We start from the raw sequence: 15109 nt of genomic DNA on the forward strand, positions 1-15109 counted from the left end.
CAGAAATCTCTCAAGGCAAATATATAAGAAATGTGCCTTTTGAGTTTAGTTATTCTCGACCTGTTGCAGCTCATGTCATTCCTCCCTCTCTCCCCTCGCTGGGAGAGGAGTCTAAGTTCAAGATGCAGGCAGCCCTTAGTTTCCCTCAGGCCCCAAAGCCTCGTGATTTACAGCCTTCTGCTTCAACCTCGCGCCTCAAATTGGAGGTGCCAGGTGTTCACAGCTGAAGGACTCCATGTGTGTGTGCAGAATGGGCATGCCTACCTGTCCCATCACTTTGACACCACCAGTGGCCACCACACAAACAATCACATTTGTGCAGCAGAAAAGAGAAAAACACCTGTGTTGTTGGTGTGAATCAGACCAAGTCCTTTTTAAATGGTTTTCAACCAGAGAAGGTATACATAGATTCCTCTGTGTGAGTTTCATAAACACAGTTCATTGGTTAGTGAGCTCCTTGCATGGTGTTTGCTGTCATTCTCAGATTTGCTATGCAATCGAGATTAGCTTTTACGACCAACACATCATTGTAACGAGCACTTTTAACAACTTTGTGACTGCTTATTTTACAGGGTCATCCTGGTAAAGAGGGACCACCTGGAGAGAAAGGAGCCCTGGTAAGTGTATTTAATATTTTAGAAATAATTTGGTAAGATATGTATATGCATGTGTGTGTGCTACATCGGGAAGATTACCAAGATGTCTTAGTGCAGTTGAAGTACTGACAGTAGTGTTTACAGGATAATGTACCATGTGTGTCACTTTAGCGTTTACCAACATTTCTTGCATTAGGAAAAATAACGCGATTGAGATTAGGTTTCAAGAAAGGAATAACATGTTTTTTGTCAATTCAAATTGTATTGTTTCTAATGAATTAATGTTAATTCAAAAATAGTTAGGGTTACGAGGCGATATTGTAAATTTAATTTCGTTTTTTGTTTACATTTAGATCAGGTAATACTTCTTCAGGAGTTTTTTCATGGATGAATATTAATATTTTATAGTACAGTTAGTATAATCAACATTTTCATAACAAATGTGGATATAATGTTAAACTCGTCATGACGTATTAGGAAATATAATATAAACTCAGAACAACTGAAAACCTAAAGTTATTTCATACAAAGTCCTCAAAGTTGCATTATGCTTATGAAGACATGCAGTGGCACACCCCTACATCTCTAAAGACCTGTCGTATTACCACAGTAAAGCATTGACTATCATGACCATGCAATGATTTCTACTCTACAGGGTCCATCAGGTCCACAGGGTCCTATTGGTTATCCTGGATCTCGTGGTGTCAAGGTACGGTTTCACTTTGATTATGTGGGCATTGGATTGGATTATTTGTAATTACTTGTATTGAATTCTGTTGTGATTTTGATGCTAATTAATCCATCTTTTCTGTCCAATAGGGTGCTGATGGTGTCCGTGGTCTTAAGGGGGGAAAGGGAGCGAAGGTATAAACCTTTTAAAATGCCACGTTTTTTCCCATCTTTTCTCAATTGATTATAGCCACTGAGCAGCAACAAAGGTTATAATTGACATTGTTTATTTGAATCTAAATACAAAAACTAATTCCAGAAAGATTTTTGCAGCTTTGTAAAGGCAGATTATTTAAATATGTTTACCACTGATGACAGCAGAAACTTTAAGTTGATCCAGCAAAAATTGCTTGGACAAGTTGAGACTTTAAAGTTTAATACACATCCAAATCCACATGCACTATGTCAGGGTTTGTCTAAACTTTCCTCACTCTGTGATAAAGGTGAAGACAGCAGCCTGTAAATATATTCATGTCACAGATATTCTGTCTGTAGCTATGGCTGTCCACCTTCCCTCCCAACTGTGTTTTGGCTCTTTTGAGCTGGAGTGGATGGCTGGATATCTTCAGAGCAAACAGAGACTTTCTTGGAGTGACCCTCAATCAGTTGTTGAATGTAAAGCTGTCATGCTTGAGGTTTTTGGTTTTAAAGAACACTGTAATCCATCTCAAGCCTTTTTGAAGTGTGCCTGTGTGTGCCAACATGCAGAATTTAAAGTAAGCAAGCTGCCCCTTAATATTCATGACATTTATTTGAGATCAATAAAACGATGCAGCTGAACATTATTGTTACATTATTTATACTTAAGAAAGAGATTCAAAAGTTAAACCTTGAGGAGAAAGGGTTTTCTATGAATTAAGCATGCGCTCTACCTCAGGTGTGAGTGTACCTGTCGGTGTGTGTGTGGTCTTTGTGACGGGAGTTGATGGCAACAAACATGCTCCTTGCTGCATTATGCATCAGATAAGGATGAAAACATGGACAGGCGACAGAATTAAAAAAAGAAAGGACTCTGGCTAAAGTAAATAGTGTTCTTCACAATCTATTTGATTTGATTCAGACACTTTTGATTCAATTTTAAGATTCACAAAAAGGTTTAAGGTTTTATTGCATAAAAGATATTTTTAATGTACTGCTAAAATACTTTAAAATGGTCATATCTGAGTATGAGATATTAGTATAACATCAAACTATTCCACATGCCTTTAATCAGTTGGTGCAGGTGCTGGAGAATATGTACATAAAGCACAGCCCAACAGCTGAACCTAAGTCCCTGCACATGCTGTTCAACTCTCTGGCCAGCAGAGGGCAGCACCAAACCTCCACAGAGTGAACATGAGCAGGCTGAATTCTTAACAGATGTTCATTTAATACAACATATCAGAACACTTCAGTAGTTCCTGCAATTAGTAAATATTACAAAACAGTCCATGCTAAGTCTCTTGGTGGGAAATAAGCAAATGCCTCACAGCAAATAAAAGGAAATAGCCAAACAATTACGGCATATGCAATAACTTATTTTTGTCTTGTTTTAGGGCGAGGATGGTTTCCCAGGTTTCAAGGGAGATATGGGAATCAAAGGAGACCGGGTAAGGAAGATCGTCTGTCATACAAATCTCTTTCCACGTGTCCAGTCAGTTCTGACACATACACACCTCATACTCTTTGTGTTTGTGTCATAGGGTGAGCTTGGCATGCTTGGGTCCCGTGGAGAGGATGGTCCTGAGGGTCCTAAAGGCCGATCTGGCCCCAACGGAGAGTCAGGTCCCCTCGGTCCTGCTGGAGAAAAGGTAATATGGCTCAATGACCAGGGATGATGGAAAGCCGTTACAAGAATCATGTGTTTTCTTCTGAGTTGATGTTGTTGCTCTCATTGTGATTAAGTTGTGTTGCTGGGCTGATGTCTCGTGTTGTTAATGTCTCTCAGGGTAAACTGGGTGTTCCAGGATTGCCAGGTTATCCCGGAAGACAAGGATCTAAGGTAACTTACTACACTCTCACAACAATAGGGGATGTTTTTTTAACTAAATCTGCACTTGCACCTTGTCATGAAAAATAAACCATTGAGTACAGAGTGACAGTCAAAGCAGACAAACGTTACATGCAATCCCGGAGAGAACGACGGGATGGTGCTGATCTTTTGTGAAATACATATTTCACATCATGCTTTGATATGGCAATACTCAAACATGACAGTTTTTTAAATGAAGCATACCTTTGAAAGATGGTGCCTTTAGTGAATATTGGTACCACTTTCTAATGATGCACAATTTCCAAAGTGTTTCTTTAGATCACATATTAAAGGCCATTATCAAATCAACGTTTGACAGAGCAACATTTTATAGACAATAACTCATTAAACATAATGCTCTCAACATTATTTGGAAGTAGGGATTTGTGGAATTATTACATTTGGAGGAAGTCATGGTTTGTCATTGATTGACTTTTTATTGAATGTCCCAAATGCAACCTGTGGTGAGGTGCTGCACAAGGGGTAAGCTGCTTTTTAATCCCCTGCTCACAAAGTTTATCTAAAGGCAAAAACATGTCACCTTGGCTTGTGTTTACAATGGTCTTACGCTAAGCCTTTTGTTTTTAAGTTCTCCACTCTTTGAGTATGTGTTCGTGTGCTCATATTACTTTAGAGAATTTGCATGGCAAACTTCCTCTATTATGCCAACTTGATAAACATTGTAGAAAAAGCTGGGAATGTGATTTTGATGCAAAACTTTCACTTAACAGGAATATTTAGGATGGGTTTAACAATTTAAAAAAGTACATGAAGATATTTTTTATAAAACAAAATTAAGAAATCTGAAAAATCAAGGGCCTTGGAAGTTACCGTGTCAAACAATCGCGGATAACCGAGGACGATACCTAACAATAGCGCCGACAATTACAGTATGAAACTTCATCATGCCTTGACCGATCCAGAATCTCTTGTTACCCCTCCATGATAACTCCCTCTGTTATTGACAGGGCTCAAGCGGTTTCCCTGGGTTCCCTGGAGCCAATGGCGAGAAAGGAGCAAGGGTAAGAAAACACACACACACACACACACACACACACACACACACACACACACACACACACACACGCTCACACACGCTCACTGAAAATACACACTTTACCTGTTTCAGTTTCAAATTCACCACGCAATGATATCCCTGCACAAAAGAAAATGGATTGCTATAATAAAGGCACCTGTATTGTGTCTTGGCACAGAAAATAACAAAAACAAAATCAATGTTGGGGAGGGAACAAAAGCTGTGGAAAGAATGTGCTCTCACTGAGTCCCTCTCCCTTATGTCTAGACTTGTAAAACTTGTTGCTTCAACACGATTTAAAAAATGCACGAGAAAATGTTTAAGATGTTGGTTTTGCATTCAACAGTAAACTATGACATTGCCTATCTTGATTCGGAAAACTGTTAATTCATGGAGATAGTGAAAAAAAGGATCCTTTTCAAATGAATATCTAAAGGTGTTTTTCTGTTGGTTCTCTAACAGGGCACTGCAGGCAAAGCTGGTCCAAGAGGCCAAAGAGGGCCAACGGTATGTATATCTCACTCTTGGATTATGTTATGATTAGTTAATATAACTTTTTTTGTTTTCGGGATTTTCTTTTGACTCTTGTTCTCTCGCTGTAGGGTCCTCGTGGGGGTCGAGGAGCCAGAGGTCCAACAGGGAAACCTGGCGCCAAGGTACAAGAGTTATACCACTCACAACAAAACACAACTCACACATATTTTTAAATATTCCTTCAAGCAGAAATTAAACCATTTATAAACAATGCTTCTACTGCTCCTATTATACTCCATGCTTAATACGTGTACTGTGAAAACACATTATTAGATGATGATGGTTGTTTTTGTGTGTTTCAGGGTACATCAGGCAACGACGGCCCCCCGGGTGGACCTGGAGAGAGAGTAAGTCTATTATTCTGTTTAGGCCATTCAGTGTCTATCTTAAATATTTCCCTAATATCCCCATATTAATGACATGATGATGGTTTTTAGACTTCAACATATTATAAACTTTAAAGCGTAATATAAATTGATTTGAACATCTCTGTCAGTTACACATTCCAGACATCAGCATGTGTGTGTGTGCTGATGGGGATCCAACTTCTATCTCTTCTACCATTTCTCACTGGCATTCTTTATTTCAGCTGCTCTCAACCATCATTAGATTATTAAATGCACAAATTAAATAAATAGCACTTCAATTGTGGGGATACATACATTAAAAACAATTCATATTTACTCATTCATTTGACATCCATGTGTCTATCGCAACCCTTCTGTCGCAACCAGTTTTGTTAGTTGATCAAACCTCACTTTGTACAGTAGGCGATACAATATGAGGAGTTCTCTAATGATTTGAGCTAAGGTTTTCAGTGAACATTTAGCAGTGTTTTGCTATGTTATCTTTTGCATAACTTTATTCTTTGTGCACCTCATATTCATCTGACTCTTTTTTTTGTTCAATAGGGGCCTCAAGGACCTCAGGGACCAGTGGGCTTCTCTGGACCAAAGGGCCCCCCTGTAAGTATTCCTCCTGCATTCACACTTTACTCGAAGTGTAAAACCACTAGTACGGCTGTATGACCGTCTACTGTCTGCTCTTCCTACTGTTCCAGCTGCGGATTAGCTTAGTTTGCTACATTATTACATTTGAGAAGTTCATGGAGTGCAGTAATATGGCAATAACCCTAATTCTGTGATGGGATCATTAGTTCAACTTTTACTGAAGCAGAACCAATGTTCTCACTCCCCAGTCTAGGCAGGAGACAAGTGATAATTTCCACATATTGATTCAGGTTAGATTCATAGCTGGCTCTTAGCCCTTAGCTACTGATGTTGTTCCTTTCAACAGAACCTGTTATTTCTTCACTAGAGTCTTCCAGTTGTCTAACTATGACTTTGCCAATCTGAAAATTATGTTTGTAACTTGTTCTGTGCCTACAAAACATTTGCAATATACTGCTATAATAAATATGAATGCTTGGAAAAATTCAAGCAATAAAGCCAATTTCATACTGCTGATATGCATGTATTTAAAATAAATGCACTTTGTAACTTGTGTGTGTGTTGTGAATTCAACCTGACAGGGCCCATCTGGAAAGGATGGACTGCCTGGACACCCCGGTCAGCGTGGAGAGACGGTGAGTCCTAAAGATGCATTCCCCTGTTTGAGATGTCAGTTATCTCTGAGACTTCCTGCTGAGTGTAGAAAGAGAAGAACTACAATTCAGCTAGAAACTCAATCAAACACCATTTATCACACCTAGACAGATTTCCACTGAAACAAATAGTACAAGAGTGGGTCATGTCATTTTAAATGTTTTGAAATGTTGAATTATGAATCTCCTCACATTGCTCTAATCTTAATCCCACATATATTGGGTTGGTTTTGTTAATGGCTGGTACCCACTGCTATTTATGTAAACGTTTCCAACAAGACCATTTTTAGCTCTCATTATTCAAATTGCCTTTCGATTGCAGGACAGACCTGATCCTTCCAATCAGTGGGCTGCACTGCAATTCAATCTCCCACTCTCCCTCTCCCACATTGTATCTCTGTTGCTCTTACATGCAGGGGATTACAATCACTGATGCATCATCTCAGAGTGATGCCAAAGGGGCAGGCCTTCCTCTTTAAGCAGAACTCTAAAGACAAAGCCCTTGTGAACATTGTCTAAGTCTATCTGCTTGTCTTGTCTCTATTTGCACGCACACACACACACAAACACACACGCATTCTCTCTGAGTAAATCCATATGGCTCAGACTCCTATCTCATAGAGATGGACACCAGGGAGCTGGGAAATGATCATTTTCAAGTGCAGCTTTTCCTTCTTATTACATTGGCAAGTTTCCAAATAATAGAATGATGCTAAACTAAGATTGTCCAGTTGCAACAAGGTTTCATTGCTCTAAAATAATTGAGCAATAATACTGTAACCGAGGTAAACAATGGCAGTAGACACATTTGTTGCAGCTGCACAACACGGTGGTTCAGCAGTTTAAAGACTACAGTTATGAGCTTAATGAGAATAGGCTTTTAACCTTTAAAGTTTCAAAGCTGTTCATGAAGATGTATCGGTGCAAAGATGGCATTTCCCATGGGACATAAAAAAACAGAATCAAGTCCAAATTTGAGTCTGTGATCACATCTAGTTGCAATCCCCTGTTTCAACTGCCACACCTCTGTACTTTGTATGCGTCAGTGAACCTTGGTTTGACGAGACTCAGAAGCAATACATTCTACTGAAAGCTTGACAGGTCATCGCCTCTATCATTAAAGCTCCCCTTTCCGCCTGCCTCTTTCCTATAGATACTGAATACCCCACACATGGCTGCTTCCCTGCCTTTGCTGCTATTCAAGCGATAACGATAGAGTCTTCATTAAGGTGTTACTGTAATGGCTGTAGATTTATGCGCTTATGAACATGCTCCACAAGTATCCAATATGAGAATAGATCACAGCAATAAAGACGATCAAAGGCACACATTCCCGGCAACACAACTTGCATTTAAGGAAGGGCAAATAAAGATTTGAATTGGTGTCTATGAATCAGGGCTGTGGCTGAGCAGCCTGGCTTGAGGGTTGCCGTTGAATAAAACATTTCCACAAATCACAACACAATGATCAATAAGACAGAAGTCATAAGTCAGCCAGGATTTGCCTTCTAAGCTTGAAAACTTTCTTGCTTGGTTTTAGGGTAATAAACTATGATTTTAAATGATATAGAAATGCCTCAGTTAAAAAGTGGTTTTGTGTAAAGTGTGATGAATGAAAAAAATCAAGTGGCAAAGTCAAACTGTGTCAGTGTGCACCCACAACTCTGACCTTGGAGTTTGATGTGTTTGCTTTATGCTAATCCCTTCCCATTTACGGTTTCACTCATGGATATCTACATGTTTACATGCCTGGCATTACTCCAGCATTTAGCAACTTACATATGGCAGATAGGTCTCTATTAGACGACTAAATGCGTGGTAAAGATACCAGTCTTTCCTTATCTCAATCCAATGGAGATTGGATTGTTTTTCACCCAACAGACATAAATTCATTTTATTTTTGCTGCAGTGTTTGAGTCGATACTTCAGATGTTGAACTTGTATCGTTCTGGATTGGTCCGATTCTGCTGTTTACATGTGTACACAAAGCACATCAACTATGGGCTTTGAATGTAAACTAGTGCAACAGACAACATGCAAATGGCATAGTTGTCTGGATTTGTGCAGGTATGGCAACCCGATCACAGGTCTGTGGCCTAGAGCAGAGCAAGAGATGGCTCTTTGTTATTAGCAGTGTAGGGAGCCCTCTTGTCCCCATTGGTGAGGGAGATCAACATTGTTTTCCTGAATTGGTTGGTGATCTTATTGCCAGCCCCTTGGTCCAGTGGCCAGACAAGTAATGGCTCCTGTCAATTGTATTTAGTCCACATCCTGTCAGTTGTGCTTCATTGTTTGTGTCAAATATTGCACTTTCGTCTCAGGTCATGAACTTCATGAATGGGCATCCTGAAAGCTTGGTTTCATTGTAGCGAGACACCGTTGTTTCCCTTTGTTTCTGTGCCTTCACTGGAGCTTGATTCTCTAGATATCATATTAGGGTTTGAAACAGAGAACTGTGCACGATGTGCTTCAGGTTTTATTTATTGTATTGCTCTTTGAAGCGGATTTGGTTATATCAAAGAGAAGATTTCTGACCACTAGTGTTATGTTACATTTAATAATCATGTCAAGGCAAACATTTTAATGGGATTTCTGAATTTAAGTTCACTTTTTTAACTGTTTTACATAAAACCCTTATCCAGTTGTATATGTTTATGCATAAGAAGGGTTTACAAGCTGCAGTGCATGCAAGCCATTATTCAGTTCTCAGGAAAACTTTGAATCCCACATCTTTACTTGAGTAGAATATATATCCATACTGTATATACACTCCCTGATATAAAAGTTGAACATACAATATCTACACACATACACATCTATATTCACCCATGTGTATACAGCCTACTATACATACCTATGTACACCCTCTGACATATGCCCATCTCCCCCTAATGTCTAATCAATTAAAAGATCTCTGTTTACAATATATCACAATACTGTATGTTTGCCTTAAGGTAATTACCGGCCAGCAATGTAGTGTTATTAAATGAATCCTTGTTTGTTTAATATACCCTTAGAACGTATTTTTACTTCATTAAGCTATAGTAATACAAAGCCAAGACATATTTCCCTGATTATGAAACAAATTCCAGTGGAATCCCTTCGGTGTCTTTCCTTGGGTTTTAGTAGATTAACAATGTGCTTCCCTTTGATAGTATAAACCCTTTAACTAACCCTTTGTAATGTTTCTCTCCAGGGTTTCCAAGGAAAAACTGGTCCACCAGGTCCAGGAGGTGTCGTCGGGCCCCAGGTAAGAGACCTTTATTATTTAATGAATACATTGAATCAACATCTTATCATCTGACATTGTTATCATCTTAAACAACTGCTTATTCTTTTGGAAAATCACTGCAGCAGTACTAAAGTGGCTCAGACACATTTTTCTGTGTATTAAAACTGTAACAGCTTTTCAGGGCATTGCAAACATTTTAAATGTATGTACATGTAGAGCAAGCAGTGTATTGTATTGTGTTAGTGGTATTGTGTAGCAATGGCCTCAATGCAGCTATAACAGCTCTCGTTTTGATATTTTGAACTGCAAATCTACTGTGTTATGGCATCTTAGGGTCCAACCGGAGAGACAGGTCCCGTTGGTGAGAGAGGACACCCTGGACCCCCCGGCCCGCCCGGAGAGCAGGGTCTTCCAGGATCTGCTGGCAAGGAGGGAGCAAAGGTATGTTCAGTACTTAGAGCAGAAAAGTATTCCAAACAATTATTGTTCTTAAATGAATGCTCATTTGCGGTCTTAATAGTAGAGTGGGTTCAGATGTAGTTATTATCTGTATCAGATTTTTCAGACAAACAGTGCGGAGGTTGACTGCAAGATGCAATTCTAAATTCAACCCAGAAGTACACATCAGCAAACACCAGAGTCCCACCAATACATTGTACATTATTAGACTCTGGAAACAACTGCTGAGGATACAGTTGCTAAGAGTTGGGGCATTCTCTTCCTGGCCCTCCCTGGCCAGCAATCGAGAGCCCATTATTAGCAGACAGTAGGCATTATGTAAAAATATGGGCTGCTCCGAAATAACTCCCAGAAGCACTCAGCCTGTCCTGATCATCCCCTCCCTCAAACACCCTGTCTTCTGCTTTCATTTTCTTCCCGTCTTCGCCAAGCAGACAGTTTAATCAAGTCCGTCGGCAAACTTCAAACCCTCTGCCACTCACAGTCCCACTTTCCTCCCCTCTCCACTCAGTCCTGTGCATCTGTATGCCAGGGACACTTTGTGGAGGCAGCAGAGCCCCAAATCCTCTTTTACCTCTCAAGCCCACTCTACTCTGCCTCCATGTTTGCAGATAAGTCTGCCTGCCAATAAAGAAAGAAAGCGAACAAAGCCAGAGTCTTTCAAAATCAACCAAGAAGTAAACAAGGTTCCCATGCAATTATCGGCGCTATCTCTAGAAGTTAGTTCAGTGTTTGTGGTGAGGGTTACGAAAGGTTGAGATCATGTGTACAGTTGTAGAATCTGAACCAAGTTTTGCTTACATGCTTTTATTGTGTTTTCTTATAGCAAACTCACTGTCTGCTCATTTCTGTCAAAAAATATCTTTGTGCTTTTGATGTCAGTCACCCTTGATATATTAAACTTTTGTTTAGATTTTGTTATCCTTTAAACAATACATATTTTTTTATATATATATTATGAAACATTTTAAACACAATTCTGTCTCTAGATTGGAGTTTTGAGGCTAAAATCTTTTCATGTTATAGCTGATTCTGTAAAAGCAATACCAGCTTGGTTGAGACTTGTTGACCGAATGCTGACTGTTATTGAATCCACAGAACACACACATATCTCAAACTAATTGCGGCTAATGGCCCATTGAGATGGATGTCAGCTACAAAACAAACATACTTCTGTTCCTGCTGGGATGTATAAAGCCATTCGTATACATTATATTATAATCTATAATCTTTTTATTTTTTGAATTCCCTCTAGCCTATCTCCAAGCTTTATATTGTAGCAATTAATTCCACTCATGGAATAAAGCAAGTACATTTAAGTACACAAATTCTAACACAAACATGTGTGTCTCTGTGTAAAGGGAGACCCAGGACCCCAGGGATCTGCTGGTAAAGACGGACCTCCCGGCCTTCGAGGCTTCCCTGGAGAAAGAGGTCTACCTGGCGCCACGGTAAGAGCTACACTTCACCTGAACCTATTTCCCCCTACATGTGTTTGCTAGTAGAAAGTGACAGAACATTGCTGCATAACAAATAACCAGCATCTATCTAGAGCCATTCACTTCATTAGAAACACCAGCCCTGGAATTCACTTCTAGCAATCAATCGGGTTCAGAGGAAACTCAAAGCGACATCTTACAAATGAACAGGCTATGCATCGCTCCACCAACACTGACACCACTGTTTATACCACCACAATGCATCATGGGCCGCTATTATAGAAGTAGGGAATTGTCGGTTAGAGATCCATTAGCAAAGAATGTCGCTGGTTTAGGTCAACAACTTCAATTGTTCTTAATTCAGTGCCAACCGTTTTTTAGGGGACGGCAAAGTTATTATTTACATAATAAATTATTAAGTGGGAAATGTTAGCATTAGACTGAGGTGTTTGGAAATGGATAGACTGTGGGGAGAGGGAGGGTTTTGCTGCCTGCATCCTCAAGGTCAGGGAGACTCTGCAGGCCAGCAGCACTACTGATTGTTTCCTCCCATTGGAATTTACTTCAGCACCCAGCCACAGCCAACAGAGACTCATTACCCATACTGCCATGTGCTCTTTTGTGGTCCACTTGGGAGCTACACATATATACACACAGGCATAAACATTGGCATTACAAATCATTCCAGAAATCACAAATTATACACACATGTGCATGTTCACAATTATTTTGTCTGGCCAATTTAACAAAGTAGTAAACAAAGACATACAGTCCAGACTGGATTAGTTTAAGAGATGTTTAAATACTGTACAGAGCAACACTGTAGAAAGAATGCGCAGGCTGAATGTAACACCGTTTTCAACAGACATCTCATGTGATTATCTCTTCTGTTCCTCAGGGCCCTGCAGGTCTGAAGGGAGGAGAGGGGCCCCAAGGTCCACCTGGTCCTGTTGTAAGTATACTTTTACCTGAGATCAAAGTATCTTCTTTCCTCTCTGTCTTGTTTTTTTCCTGACATATAATATGTATTGTTGTGATATTGCTTAGCGTGAAGGCTTGTGCAGTGTATTTCATGTTTCAGTGCAGCCTGCATATGCCAAGCACCAGAGGGCAGTTAACATCATCAGACGAAAGTTTTGAAGCTGCCTCTTATTTCCCTTGCCTAACTGCCTGCCCATCTTTATACTTGCTTTTCATTTATGATTTAATTAAACCTTTATTTGATCGACTAAGCCCCATTAAGATTAGAAAAACAATTTTTCACACGGGATATTTTAGGAAAACTTGTGAACAGAGTTATATATATATTTTTTGGATTATTTATTAATCTTAAACTTCAATTGCCCCAGGTCTGGTTAGCTGCATGCTCTTTCTTAGCTGGACAGTGTTGCACATTTATGAATTCAGACACTCACACATTCTTGTCTTGTCCTTTATGGAAATGCGCTGTAGCAGCTGTTAAATGCCTTGCCCAAGATCATCACAGCTGAAACTCAAGTAGATAAAGGAGAGCCTCTGACTTTTCAAATCCAGCAGGTATTAGAAGGTAAATAAGATCAGTTAAAACTGCAGCCACACTAGCATTAGAGTCAGACAAGGACATTTCAGACATGAGAGAAAATCAAACTTAAGGCAAAGAAAATCCATTTAGTTGTGTAAATTAGTAAACTAAGTACATGTGTAGTAAACATCAACTCATTAAGCCATCATGGTCACGTAATCAGTGTTTGATTATTCATTTTCCAATGAAAGCATCACCAAATGTCATCTTGTCCCAATGCACACAGCGATTTGTCGTAGGAGCGATCATCCGAAAGAGAATCTGAGTATCAATGCTGTCTGCTCCATTGCACTTTGGCACACAGAAACAGACCCAAACAAACACATACACAAACATACACAACATCACCCCCACAGCCACACGGTGAGTCAGTGTCTAGTCATCCCCAGTGTTGCTCCTACACCTGCCTCACCCGTCGCAAAGGCTGACTCGTGGCATTTTACGCCTGCTGTGTTCATATTTCTCAGATTGTCACAGAGTCTCTAGAGGTTCTTCACAAAACCGATCGGTATGGTTAGCATAATGTGACGGGTTGCTGCTGTCAAAATAGATTGTTTTTCTTTTCATTCTTAATCATGCTGTTGTTGTTTTTCGCACCTATCCATGTATCTGTATAACAACAGTCAAATCACAAAACACCAGCTGCTACACATATGACAAAATATGAAAAATGATATCATCAAATCGGCCCTAATTGAAGTTTCAAATGTTATGTTATTAATTTAAGTCAGGTTTCCACATAATAGGATTGTGTTAATGGAAAACGATGCGTGTATTGTGTTTAGTGTTCTGCTCAGGATATACTCTAGCACTTAGATATGCATCAATATCTTGATTGAACATTTTGTTGATTCATTTAGCATCAATTATTATTGGACTCGTAAAATACTACGACACAATTGATCAAAATTCCCTCTACATTCTTTACTGTTCATTGGTGTTACCTTATTTAAGTTACTGTGCAGAGGTTTGGGGCAGTAATTATAAAACTACAACACAATCCCTATTTATTCTACAAAAAAGAGCAATAAGACTTATTAAAAATGTCGGCTATAGGGATCATACAAACCCATTATTCTTAGAGCTCAAATTATTAAAACTGTCAGATCTTGTTGAATTCCAAATTGCACAAATCATGTTGAAGGCAAAAAACTTACCGGGGAATATTCAGATATTTTTCAATGAAAGACAAGGGAATTATTATTTACGTGGTTCATTTATATTCACTAATGTTAGAAAGAGAAGTTTTTGTGTTTCTGTTTGTGGGGTGAAGATCTGGAACAATTTGAGTGAGGAGCTAAAGGGATGTCCAAACATCACACTATTCAAAAAGAGGCATAAAGACACCATTCTCACCACAACTGTTTATATTCTTGTTTTGTATTCTATTTATGAATTTGTGTATGTACATATATATATATATATATATAAAAATATATAGAGACCATTCTCCTAACTTGCCTGTATATATTATATGAATGATTATATACATTATTCAAGGTTAAAGTATACATTGATATTGTATGTTAACATATATTAAGATGTAAAAAGAAGAAAGAAAAAGGGAGAAGGGGTCGGATTAAATAAGTGTAAACTTCTTCCGACCCCTTTTCGGACGTGTAATTAGCTAAAGCTTTGTTGTTTATTGATATCAGACAATGATAGAGATTATTCAATTATTAATTAAGTATTTCGCTTTGTTATTGCATTCATTTGTATAGTACTGTATCATGTCTGTATCATCTTTTGTTTCATTTGTATTTTCTTTGCTCGCTCGAAAAAAAGAAAATAAACTAAACTAACTAAACAAATAAGTAACCTGCACACAAACGGTAGATAAATATTTGTTCTTTAATTGTATATATCTGTCATTGAGACATCATGACCGTCGCCTCCCTCACTCTTCTAC

The 15109-nt window shown here is 39.0% G+C and overlaps 1 protein-coding gene across 3 annotated transcripts in view; it reads left to right on the forward strand.

The window, feature by feature from the left end:
* Positions 1–15109, forward strand: part of col11a1a (collagen, type XI, alpha 1a) — a 68141-nt gene that overhangs the window by 33068 nt on the left and 19964 nt on the right. For all 3 annotated transcript variants that reach the window (XM_034211953.1, XM_034211954.1, XM_034211955.1), the window contains 16 exons: positions 573–617; positions 1252–1305; positions 1416–1460; positions 2861–2914; positions 3008–3115; positions 3253–3306; positions 4305–4358; positions 4835–4879; positions 4975–5028; positions 5209–5253; positions 5818–5871; positions 6438–6491; positions 9706–9759; positions 10075–10182; positions 11562–11651; positions 12538–12591. In XM_034211953.1, coding sequence (XP_034067844.1) covers positions 573–617; positions 1252–1305; positions 1416–1460; positions 2861–2914; positions 3008–3115; positions 3253–3306; positions 4305–4358; positions 4835–4879; positions 4975–5028; positions 5209–5253; positions 5818–5871; positions 6438–6491; positions 9706–9759; positions 10075–10182; positions 11562–11651; positions 12538–12591 — 972 coding nt within the window. The remainder of the gene's footprint in view (positions 1–572; positions 618–1251; positions 1306–1415; positions 1461–2860; positions 2915–3007; positions 3116–3252; positions 3307–4304; positions 4359–4834; positions 4880–4974; positions 5029–5208; positions 5254–5817; positions 5872–6437; positions 6492–9705; positions 9760–10074; positions 10183–11561; positions 11652–12537; positions 12592–15109) is intronic.

The sequence above is a fragment of the Gymnodraco acuticeps genome, unplaced genomic scaffold (genome assembly GCF_902827175.1).
Source record: "Gymnodraco acuticeps unplaced genomic scaffold, fGymAcu1.1, whole genome shotgun sequence".
Lineage (NCBI taxonomy): Eukaryota > Metazoa > Chordata > Actinopteri > Perciformes > Bathydraconidae > Gymnodraco > Gymnodraco acuticeps.